The 12,379-nt window shown below is 36.7% G+C and overlaps 1 protein-coding gene across 1 annotated transcript in view; it reads left to right on the top strand.

Moving 5' to 3' along the window:
- LOC124182706 (UPF0489 protein C5orf22 homolog) overlaps window positions 1-12,379 on the top strand; it is an 801,650-nt gene that overhangs the window by 479,244 nt on the left and 310,027 nt on the right. Inside the window, exon 5 of the mRNA XM_046570295.1 lies at window positions 5,664-5,858. Coding sequence (XP_046426251.1) covers window positions 5,664-5,858 — 195 coding nt within the window. The remainder of the gene's footprint in view (window positions 1-5,663; window positions 5,859-12,379) is intronic.

Below are 12,379 nucleotides of genomic sequence, written 5' to 3'. Positions count from 1 at the left end.
TTATGTCGAGCAGATGAATATTTGTTTGACAAAAGTGAATTTTGCAACAGGTTCGTGTGACTGAATTTATTTTTTCTCGGTGCAGTTTTCAAATCCGATTAGTTGACTGTAGTTTCTAAAATTCGTAAAAATCGATCAGCTTATTTTACCGTTTGCATTTTTCATAACGACGAATAATTCTTACAATAAAATAGGAACTGGATTAAAGAGCGGAATTTCATTACAATCATCGTAGGATTCAGCGATAATTTCCAAATGCTGATGTCGCCTTTTCCAACGAAGATTTAACTAATGAAAGCAGCAACAATTCTTCTAGTACAGTAAAAATTGGTCCAGATCAATAACGACCCGATGTGAACAAGGAAATTAATTTTGCGGTAGTTGAAACACTGTTGATATCACAGAAAATTTTGCGTTTTTTTTTTCTCTCTGACGACTATTTCGCTTGGTTGCTACTGATAATTTGTAAATTACAGCAAGAATTCAGAACACAAATTTCCATTGCAAAATCAAATTCCGAGCAAAAAAACAATGTGTATAATAGATTACCAAAAATATACTTCAGTTTTTCAAATTTTCAATGCAAGAGTTTTACATGGGGTAGACTAAAAATCACAATATCCTAAAAGAATATTGGTACTCATTTTTGAGTTTGGAAATTTACTTTTTTTTTCTTACAAACGATCGAAAAAAAAAATCGTCAAAACTACTTCACTCTTAAGTGAATTACGGAAAAAGAGGCAGAAAAATTTACGATCTGAAGAAGTAGTTACAAAATGATTGATTGATTCGAGTCTATCATTTCTCACAGCATCGAGTACTGAATTAATTTTGGGGAGCGCAAACTGTCGGAAAAAAATAATTTCCTTCCAAAAATTTACGGTCAACTGATTTACCGATAGCGAATAAAACTCTTGGAACAATTAATAACAACCATAACGAGTTTCGGTCCCTCCCCATGACTGTGCCAACCGTTAAATCGCGATCAGAGCATGCAGGAATGATGGCATCTGCATTATACGGGTCGCGCATAAGTCGGTTTCGAATTAGTCGCGTGACTCGACCGGAAACAGTCGTTTGCTCGTCACCGTCAAGGGGTTACATCCATAAAAGAGACCCGGCTTCCTCTACGAGCCAAAGAAGAGAGAGAGAGAGAGAGAGAGAGAGAGACAAACGCAAAAAAAGCGTCAGAAAAAAAATTTTAAATTGAAAGAAACGAGATGAAAAAAATCTCCCGCGATTCGTATCGGACGCACGAACCGCGCCGCAGGGACGGAACGTGCGGATGGGGTTCGGTTTTTTTTTTTTTTTTTTTTTTTCCTCCTCCTCATACAAACGCGCGAGATGATGACGCCTGACTCCACAGCTGTCCCACTGCCAGAGTGATGTCATCGTGGAAATTAGGCCACTGTCCAAAGATCTTACATAATGTACATTACGCGACGCATCGGAAGTCGTATATATTCTCGTAATAATTATAGGCTTGAAATGGCGTTCAGCAAATTCATCGTCGCGAAATGTTCACTGGAGGCTAATTTTTTTTTTTCACGTTTAAACGTTACTTCGTTTATAGATTTGCCACGAAACTTTTTATCGCATGAATTCTGTCTTTGATTGTACATTTTTTTTTAGCCTAAACTGAACGAATTGAAACAATTTGGCGAACACGATTTTCACGAGATTCCACGAAACGTGGGAAAGTCGTGGGGATTTTTGATTTTTTCAAATTTTTCGTAGAAAACGATGGAATGTTACGAGAAATTGCGATTATTGCCAATTATCAGCAAAAAAAATCCGAAAATTATGTAGGTACCCCGAAAAGTTGTAATTGAAATTTCCTGAATTTTTGTTAAAGAGTATCTACCGAACTTCTACAAAAAGTCGTGATGATGTCAACAGTCTTTTGTGCCGGAAAAATAAGAAAAACCACTGGCCGTAAAAACGGGAAATAAAATTCTGTGAACTCTTGTAGAATCGTTTAACGAATTTGTTCAAAACTCGATTATATTATATTGGCTCTAGTTTTTATGTTATCGTAGTATTAAGTAAGGAGGGGGATGGTTTCTAATGTAATTATAATTTTATTCGCAAATTCTTCGTTGTCAAACACCAAAATTCACAGAAAATATAAGTCCAACAATAAAAAATTTCTTGTGTTAAGCTATGTAGCATTTTTTTGATAAGCTTTAGATTCAAAAAAAAAAAAATCATATTAACGTTGGTTTTTTGAGTCACACGTGAAAATGCCGATGAAATAAATAACTGGGGCCAATTTTGAAAGACTTACTCCTAGGTTCATTGACATCAAATCTTACTAAGGCCACTTAATTTCTCGCAATACAGAAAATCCAATAAAAAAAATCTCATATCTCTCTCAAGTAAATTATATCTTTTATTGTCATCCTGCTCACTCACTCCAGTCCTTTATCACTAATTCACGGATCCTTCGTCAATGATCTAACATCTATCACTATCTCTCTAACCAGATGGAAAGAAAATCAACATCTTGAAACCAGAGAAAAAATTTTTGTACAAAATTTCGTAGGAAAATGTTATTTTTTGGCAGTGTCAATTTCATATCGGTGAATAAAGTAGATAAAAACTTCTACAATCTTAAGCAAAAAATCACATCCATTTGAAAAAGCATTACTACGCGAAAAATGATCGCCAAAAAGTGAACCATTAAATCAGTCATCGATGAAAAACGATTAAATTTGGCAAACAATTTTATTATAAAATTGAAATTTTTTTTTTTGTTTTTCGAAATAGTACTTTTCACTTCTAGAGCTTAAATGCTTCCACTCGAGTGCTCGGCGTGATTGCACGAGGATGTAAATCGTTACGCTCGTGATGCAAACTAGCTCCTTTCGTATCAAGGGTTTGAAGTTTTATTCCAGTGATGCGAATAATATTTCTCTTCCTACCTAGGCGTTAAATGTGGATTTTATGATCCGGGCATGGGGATAAAGTCCCATTTTCGGACTACTAGGACAAAAAATTTTTTTTGCTGTAAGTAGACGTAAATCATGATTTTACGATCCATGTTGCGGGTGTAAAATCCCGTTTTACACATACGTATGGCAAAAATCTCTTTTTCACACCCATGGTTGGAGAGTAAGATTTTCAAAGCCTCCGGAGCGTGCGTAAAATGCCCCATTTCCGAACAGTAAGGTGAAATGACTCTGGCGCAAGCGCTTAGCCGAAACTCTCAATTTCACACACTAGGACTTTCCTGGTGCACGCGTGCTTTCCGATTACTTAATTTTACACGCCGTCTTTATACACCCCCTGTGACGTCATTGAGCCGATTGTAAGTCCAACCCGAAGTTAGATTTTATAAAACTAGGCTTGTACCTCTGGACGTGTTCACTACCCTTGATCTGCTTCTTCAAAATTGTTACATTACATTCGTTTGCTTCTCAAATCAAACTCTCCTCCATAAGCGTTATAAAAAAAAAAAAAACTATCGTGTGTCATATGTGTGGATGGGCAATTCCTGACTCGTATTTTTACAACGCTCGCCTTGGCTCATACTGAAAACTTCGCACTCGTCGAAAGTCGTCCATTTTCCGCACTCGTAACACAATGTACTAATAATCACGTGCAGAAGCAGTAATAGCGAAGAAAAAATTTTCCACGACTTGATACTGAGTTACGGATTTCTCATGTATCGTATGTACCCAGCAATAGCTGGTCGAGTTGAAAACGTACGAGAGTTAAAAAGAGAGGGAAATAAAAAAAAAAAAAAACCTCCATAAGAAATATTTTCTGTTACGTTGGAAAAAATTCATGAACGAAGAATGCAAAAAGAGACGATCCAAAAGAAAAATACCAGACAAAACGAAAAAAGTAACGGAACTGCACGGACTGAGGCGACAAAGCCGATGTACAAATCAACGCGTTGCATACAAACAGGTATTCCGTCTCTATGTAAATCCGTTTCTCGCTTGGGTTATATAGGTTTATGATATATATATATATATATATATATATATATATATATATAATATATATATATACGTGTATTATTTGTGCGGAGAATTGTGCAGGCAGTCAGTGGCAATCGCGATATAAAGATCCAGCATGCAGCATGTATATAATATATACATATACGTTGTATGCGAGAATACTGATGATATAAAACTGAATCGGGGTAATTTTTTTTCTGCGCATCCGATGTACGCATACGTATACATATACATTATGCATACATGTATTTATCGTTGTATTATCGTTGTTGTTGTTGTTATCATTATTATTATTATCATCATTATTGTTGTACTTTCATTTTCCTCCCTCCCTCCCCCCCCCACCCCCCGCCCGCCTTTTCTATTTCTATTTCTTTGTTTTCAATCCCTCCGTTTGCCGTTCGCCGTCCCTCTCTCAGTATTTCATTGTAAACGCGCATGCAAATTGTTGATCCCTGGTTTAAGCCAAGGGAACCTTAGTGTATGTGTGTGTGTGTACGTATATGCACATGTACCCAGGTATAGGTATATCACTTGGTACATACATACCGCGGATTAATTTAAGCGCAGTCATTGTTTTTTGCCAGTTATACCGATAGCAAATAAAAGAGAGTACGGTGCAAAGTAAAAAAAAAAACAAAAAAAAAAAACAAGAGAGGCAAAAACCCACGTGGAAATCCTCGTCACGCTTCTCTGGTACGTTTGCTCTCACATACATACTCGTATATTATACGCGCCGCTGTACGGAACTTTACATTTGCGTGTGCAAAAAATTAGTCGACCAACGGCTTTTCCAACGGGGGGCGATTCAGCTTTGGCCCGGTATAAATTTCACCCCCGTAAACAAAAAGAATTAATAAGAAGAAAAAGAATAACAGCGGTATAATACGAATATTATTACCAATGGAGAAAACACGCCCGAAAAAATGCATCCGATTTTTCTATTCTTTCTTTTTCTTTTCAAATCTCGTTCGAATATAAGCACATGAGATTTTGTCATTTTATTGAGACAATTCGTTCGATAACAAAAGTCAAATTTCACTTGTCGCTAATAATTTTCCCGACCTAAGTTATGATTAAAGAGAAAAGAAACTCCTTGAAAAAAAAAGGATAGAAAACTTGCGTCAAAACCGAGTGTTTTATCACATATATTTGACTTCTGCATACGCATTGATTGTTTGAAAATAACGTAAAATTTGAATATTCGAAATGATATCAGATTCTTATATTCTTTGCCTTAGTCAATATTAATATTTCTCGATTTTTACGGCGCAATATTTAACGAGACACGAACCAAACCGACTTGAGCAAAAAATATTTCAACGTGGCCTCGTAAGTTTTCACCCTTAATTACCGCATAAATCAAAAAACAGACTATACTACTTCAAGAAAAATAAGATTTTCCCTAGAACCAATTTGACCGAAAATTTAAATTCATTAATATTTTCCAAAAGGTTTCCCAACTCGGCGATTATTTTTGGCCAAAGTATAGTCCTGAAATGTTACCGAACTAACCTTTTTCGGGATTTTTCTAGCTTTCATAATATTGCCGATCTGAAGCTTTTAAATAAACTCGGTTTCGAAAACAGATGCGGCTAAGAAATCATGAGTTCAAAAAATAAAAAATAACTACCCGAAACGATAAATTGTGCATTGAAGAACGATGAAAATCATCGCATGATAAATTCTTTTCAGAAGGACGATTTTCCGGCGATCACCGCGTCTCTCCGTCGTTACCTTCCGGAAAGCGATACCCCGCTGATTCTTGATGTCGATCTGGATTTCTTCAGTACGAAAAATCCGTTCCGAGATCTCTACGAACGTGCCGGCCTGTATGATCGTCTGGCACCGCTTTACGCCTTTGATCGCCCCCATACGTCCGATCCTCAGGTGAGTCGATTCCTATATGTTACGTGTATAACGCATGCAAAGGTGCTTCGTAACGACGAAAACAGCGAGGGTTGAAAAAGAACGGGAAACTGCATCGATTTTTACATAATACGAGGATATTTGTGCAGTACAAAATTACATGATACAACTATTTCTCTGCTTGTTTGAATTGATTGCAATCTAATGATTAATCCATTAAATTATGCCACTTATTTACGTTAGGCGCCCGAAATGGTCGTATCATTCAACTTTATTGATACAATCAGCATTTAAAAAGTACACAAGCAACAGGAAGTCGAATTTTGGTGAAGGTCACATTCGCATATGGACTTGGAGGGTTTCGTGTAGAATTGCAAACGCCTGCATTGATCGACGTTTTTTTCTTTTTTTTCGCTTCAAAATTTTATGAGACACAGTGCTTATCCGATTTCCGGATTCCCAATTTTCACTACCATTATTGACAAAAAACACAATTTTAATATTGATTTTTTTTCCAATTTTCACCGAATACGAAATGTATGAAATCCAGTATTTTACTCTTTTACTGTCATCACTACAGTATTAAAAGTGAAACGGTTGGCAGTCGTTCAAAATTTTCTTGATATAAATAAAAAAAAAAAAAAACGTTAGTCACTGTATTATACAAGCTGAGTCAGTAAATTCACAAAAAATAGTAGAAAACAATTTTTTTCCTCAAATATGCATAATGCTTCAAATTTTTGGTTGTGTCAAGGACTCTAAAAGATATAGAAATCCATCATAACTAACCTCACCGTGTTACAAGAATTTTGTAGCCTATAAGTTAAGTATATCTACAAACTATGATAACGTTTGTAAAGTATGAGGTATTTTAAAGTCGACCAGCATACCTCTAAAAAAAAAAAAAAAAACTCTCATAGAAATAGATCCTTTCTTTCAAATCTTTGATATTTTTATGTTTTTTGCAAACATGCTCATTCGAAGAAATCCCGAAACACGGATTCTTCTACTTCGGCACAAGAGTGTGTATAAATTATTTCGTCACAATCGTAATGCGAGTTGTCATAAATCAGTCCACGCTAAACTCGCACAATGAGGAGGTTAACGCAAGCTTTGTGTTGTCCTTACAATTCACTGTGGCACTGGTCAGGAAAAATCGGAAATTCGCAAAAAAAGTTGACAAATTTCATAGTGGTATCGAACAATTGCAATACTTCCTCTACGAAGAAGCAAAATTCGAAGAATTATTGTTTTCTCTCCTTTCCTGACCACTAAGTAGGTACATCGCAAACATATTCAACGCCTATTGATTCGGACATTTATTTATTAGATACTCGAATTATAAATACTGGATTGGATTCTACTCAGTGGAGAGACAGACAGGGAATGTTTTCGACCATTTATATTGACCATCGCGTGCATATAATGCAAAGAATAATTAAATGATGAACAATGCTCGACTCGATCGCAACGTGTCGCATATTATACGTAGGTATATATATATATATATATGCATATATAGTTGGACATTATGATGCAGCGTGCATATCGGCCGCGCATAATGTAGGGGATCCGCTTTGCAGAAGGGCGCATGTGTGCGCGGGTCACGCGGCGGGAGATTCGAGGGTAATAATAGCCTCGCATTGTCTACGAAAACGGCCTCGGAACATCCGGAATGAAAAGTACGACACGGGAAACGAGGGACGGGCGCTTAGATGCAAACCGGGAACCGAGCGGGTATTAAGCCGGGCTTTTCAACCCCTTGATCGTCATCTGGCTCGCGCCTAACTCCAAGTATGCGCAGGTATCTCTATACCTGATGGCGAATAAATCATCCCGTGTCGAGTGTGTGCAAACAGTCCAGTGGAAATCGTCGCTGCCTCTGGCTGCGCGGAGTTTGAAACTCTGAGCTTTTTTGACGTATACGAAACTTCGAATATCAGCAAAGTTTCGCGAAGCAAAAGTTTTCCTTCTTGTTTCGATGTATTCAGTACGTTTCAAGATATTGATTCAAATCGTGTATGAAATTGGTGTTTTTGAAGAACTCCTTGCGTCAACGCTTTTCACTAAGAAAAATTTGAATATAGTTAAACTATGAGACCAGCTTGCAAAAATAAATTAAAATGATGGCGAAAAATGTTATTCAGATATTGAAACATGGTGTAAAAAATGGTTTGAATATATCTATATATATATATATATATACAATTTCGACAAAACTTTTATCAATCAGGACAAAATATTACGAAAGTTTTTTTCATGCAATACCAATTTTAATATTTAATTCGAATAGGTAGGAAAATACTTTTCTTACGAAACTTTAGGGATAGTCAAAATTTCATGTCCGTCGTAAAAGTTTGGAGTTTTACTGACTTGTCTCCTTATTGGAGACTCGTTTTCTCACAAGTAATGAAAATTTTCTTTTGAGTGTAACAAAAGAAAATACTCAAATTATTAGACAAATTATTATTACATCTAGATATCGATTTCTGGTTCCAGATTATTTTGGAATAGTTGAAAATCCGAAAGATTGTACGATTGTATTTCAGAATGGCTTATTGTGTTGAAAAGACTATTCTATACAACTCTACCAAGATATTTTTCGTTCATGGCTGTCGTATCGGTAAATATTTAATTTTTCAAGATTGCACTCATACTAATTTTGATTTTAATAACACAGCAATATCAAACTTACTAAATACACAAAAAATACTTGGTTCCAACAAAATCAGCCAAATTTATTTATTTTAAAGCGATTTCAAATGAAAAATCGATATACAAGTTCTTGTTGATAACTTTTGTTTCTTTTTTTGTTTTTTTTTTACAAATGTTTAGGAAAATCGTCGTATCTTATTAGTACAAAAATTCAATAAATTCTCAAGATTCGATTAAGTCGTAATTAAATAATTGGAAATGTATTGAATTTTGACTCAATAACCCGGTAAAATTCACCAGTAAAATATCCAAGAAAACGAACAGCGAACATTTTTTGGTCACAGTTGCGAAACTGATTTTCATTTCCTATCCAAAATTTATATTTTCCGCCGTATTGCGATACATGAAAACAGTTAGGTACTGTGTACAGTAACAAAACTAGAAATTTCTATTGACACTGTAATTATTTAATTCTCACCGCACTTCCCCGATTTATTTTCCTGTTCTTTATCATGTTCTTAGCCAGTCTTCTTGATAATTATCTCAATAATAAAACGTAGTATGGTCAAATCCTTCAGGCCCTTTCATCGTGTTCGTTGACGAGAACATTTCTCATCTTTCGTACATCAATTCATCTTCATCACGCTCATAAACGGATAGGTTTCCTTTTTTCTTTCCCCGTGATTTCTATGACCGTATCCACTTAGCAAGTTATTTTTTCACTTCCTAAACCCGTATTCATCTCTGCTCACCTCTCTAATTCTCTCGATCTCGCCATTCTCTTCAGCCTCCTCGTCGAAAAATAATCCATAACATGTCAACGATGTTCGTTATAGCAAAAAAATTTCTATTCCTGGTATTTTGATCCTCCCTTCTTTCGTTTGCCATTACTTCCTGCTGATTTTCTTACAAGCTAACCATTCTACCTATATCAGATTCACTATTCAAAGTCATAGAATTGGACCATCGATAAAAGCCACTCCCTGATCATTTCTCTGGAGACACGATTTATTTTCCAGTTCGAAAGAAATACCGAACCATCTTACAGAAAAATGGCATGAACTCGTGAATCTACAAGAGAGTTAATAAGCTGTACGAAGATTGTTAGGTTCTCAGTAAGACTCTGAAAGGGGCAAGTGAGCCGTGTGCCTGGGTCACGTGTGCGAATGCTTCCGGTTCATAGCTCGGCCATTTTTCTCTCGGAACGGTGACCCGACCCGTAGACTCGGGCTTCTCACGCTCATCTGCATAGACGGGTGATTTCTGCACCCGGACTCGGGGAAGCACTCGAAGCCGCGGAGGCGACCCCCCGTCACTTTTCCTGAATCAACCACCGTCGATTTCAACGGAGAAATTAATACCGGCGAGGCATGCAAATCGGCGTTAAATGCCCCGCAACGCGACTCACGGAGCCCGTAAGGATGCATCCTGGGATGTACAGTCGGGTGAAAAAAATTTCTTAAGAATTGGGTCGTTTGGCTGACGTTGATGTGTTTTGAGTTGGTAAAATATTGTCGGATGAAGGTTTCTATTTTTTTTTTTCCTATTACTTCGTTATTTAAATAACTTGCAAGCTGTCGGAACTAATCGTCTCACAACTAAGAGAAGCCGCGTCGGTTCAAGCAAAAAATTTAAAAATCCGTTAATCCATTCTCGAGATGTCGTCATTTTCGTTTGTTTTTTGCTGTTCTTATTGTCATAACTCAGAAACTACCAAACTGATCAAATCCAAAATTTAATCACTCCTGAGCTCACGAGAGAAGTGTCGATTTGGACCAAGATCAAGATCCGTTTATCAATTTTTGGGATAACATCATTTTCATTTCTCTTTCAATTTTGTGACTTAAATAACTCGGACACTTTCAGGCCAATTGTATAATCTACAATCTGATCCATTCTAGCAAAACCCCCGGTGATTGAGGCTAAAATCATATAAATTCATTGATTCGTTCTTGACATATCGTCGAATAAAAGCTGATCACACACACACACACACCTTGACGTTTTTCCAAAAATGGTCGTCAGTGATTTTCTGGCCCCTAAAACGTCAGGATCTAGTGGAAACTCATCTTTTCATTCTAGGAGCAATTCTAATAATTTTTCTTGTGATCCCTCAACTTTTTTTACGACAAAAGAAACGTGGAAAGTTCAACGACAGCTCATTTTCTAGTCGTGAATTAATTTCTCACAAATCGCCTGGTTAGATTACAGATATCAATAATGTACTTCCACTGCTGAGTCGTAAATTTATCATTTGTAGGTGGACTTTAACGATTGTACACGTGAGACTTTTTTTAGTGACTGAACAGCTCGAGAAAAAAATCGATCCCAGATGACTTGAGAAGACAAAATTTCGCGCGCAAATTAGAATAACTCGCTATCCGATTTTGAAAAAAAAAAATTTATCACTCAGACCCCTGGGAATACTTTTGCATAAAAAAACCAGAAGTGCCAGAACTGTCGGGTTAGTCACACTGAGAAAAATTTCATTTGTCATAGTCACTAGAAAAATTCAGCAAAAAAGGTATCGTTAAAAAAGCTGCTTAAATATTGTTGAAATTAGGAAAAACGAGGTGGGCATAACCATTTTGCGCTATCGTCGATCCTTTTTTGACAATTGCAACGCAAAATCAGTTTGTTCGGTTTACTCTACTCTTTAGTTAAATAGGCTTTAACATAAATTTATTGTTGCACAAGCATTAAATTTTCGCAACAGTTACAAGAAAATATAGCAACAGTGATCGTAATGAGAAGGAATAGTAACGGATACTAGACTTTCCGGTAAGAGCTAGAAAACTAATTTTCATTTCGTACCTAGAACTATATTTTTCGATCGTGGTAAAAAATGAAAATAGTTGAGAACTGAGCGGTAACTGGAAGTAAAAATTTCTCTCGGTGCAGCGTTGAACGAGATTTTTCTCATCGCGCTTAACTCGCTGTGAGCAAAAAGCGGGAGAAAAAAAAAACACCCTTGAATACGAACCGCATGCGCGGTATGTAAATTTGGAAAAAGGCCGGCTACCCAAAGACCCCCATTATATACGCCTCTAAAAATCGAGTACAATCGGCCGAGCGCCCGTCAACTTTCCTTGCCGGCTACCTGTCCTGGTCCTGAGAACTCGTTTTCGCATTTGAATCATTTGAGATATTTAAATGACGCTTCGTGCCTAGCCGCCGCCGCGGCTTCAATGCATCGGTGCATACGCTTAAATGTCACAAATGCACTCTCCGCGAAGAAGGAAGCTGCAGGCTGCCGCAGAAATCTTCCCAACCGGGCATCGACTCACCTCTGAATAAGTAATTGTGAGAAAATACGTTGCCTTCCGTGCGCATTGAGAAAAAAAAAAAAAAATTATGCAAGTTCTCTTACGGTTGATGGAAAATACCAGAGAAATTGGCATCGTTGAAATCACAGTTTGGACATGATTCGAATCACAAGAAAATAAGGTGAAGGCGATTTATTTACCGCATCGCATTTTCGGTATTATTACGGTATTAAATCTTCTAGTTACTGCAAAATTGAATCTGCTTCTTCGGTTGGGTAAATTTTTTACGATCGAATATGCCTTGATATTAGTTTCATTCTTGCACCGACGTCAAATATCAACGCGACCAAAAATAACCGTAAAACGTACTCGATGTCGTCGTTACAGCTACAGACTTGATTCTCATTTTTTACCCAGAACTGTGCATAGGTTTTTTCATTTTTATGAAAAATTTAAACAGTTGAGGACTGCGTGGGAACATTCGTCAACAACCTAGATATCTGTGCCCTAAAAATCAGCAAACATATTTTAACCACACTATGCGAAGTCTTGAACTAGGTATATGAATAATTTTATCAATAAAGGAAAAGACCTAAGCGACAGGAAACCGCGCCATTAAAC

This window comes from Neodiprion fabricii, chromosome 5, assembly GCF_021155785.1.
Source record: "Neodiprion fabricii isolate iyNeoFabr1 chromosome 5, iyNeoFabr1.1, whole genome shotgun sequence".
NCBI lineage: Eukaryota > Metazoa > Arthropoda > Insecta > Hymenoptera > Diprionidae > Neodiprion > Neodiprion fabricii.
This window is presented reverse-complemented; position numbering and strand designations above follow the sequence as displayed.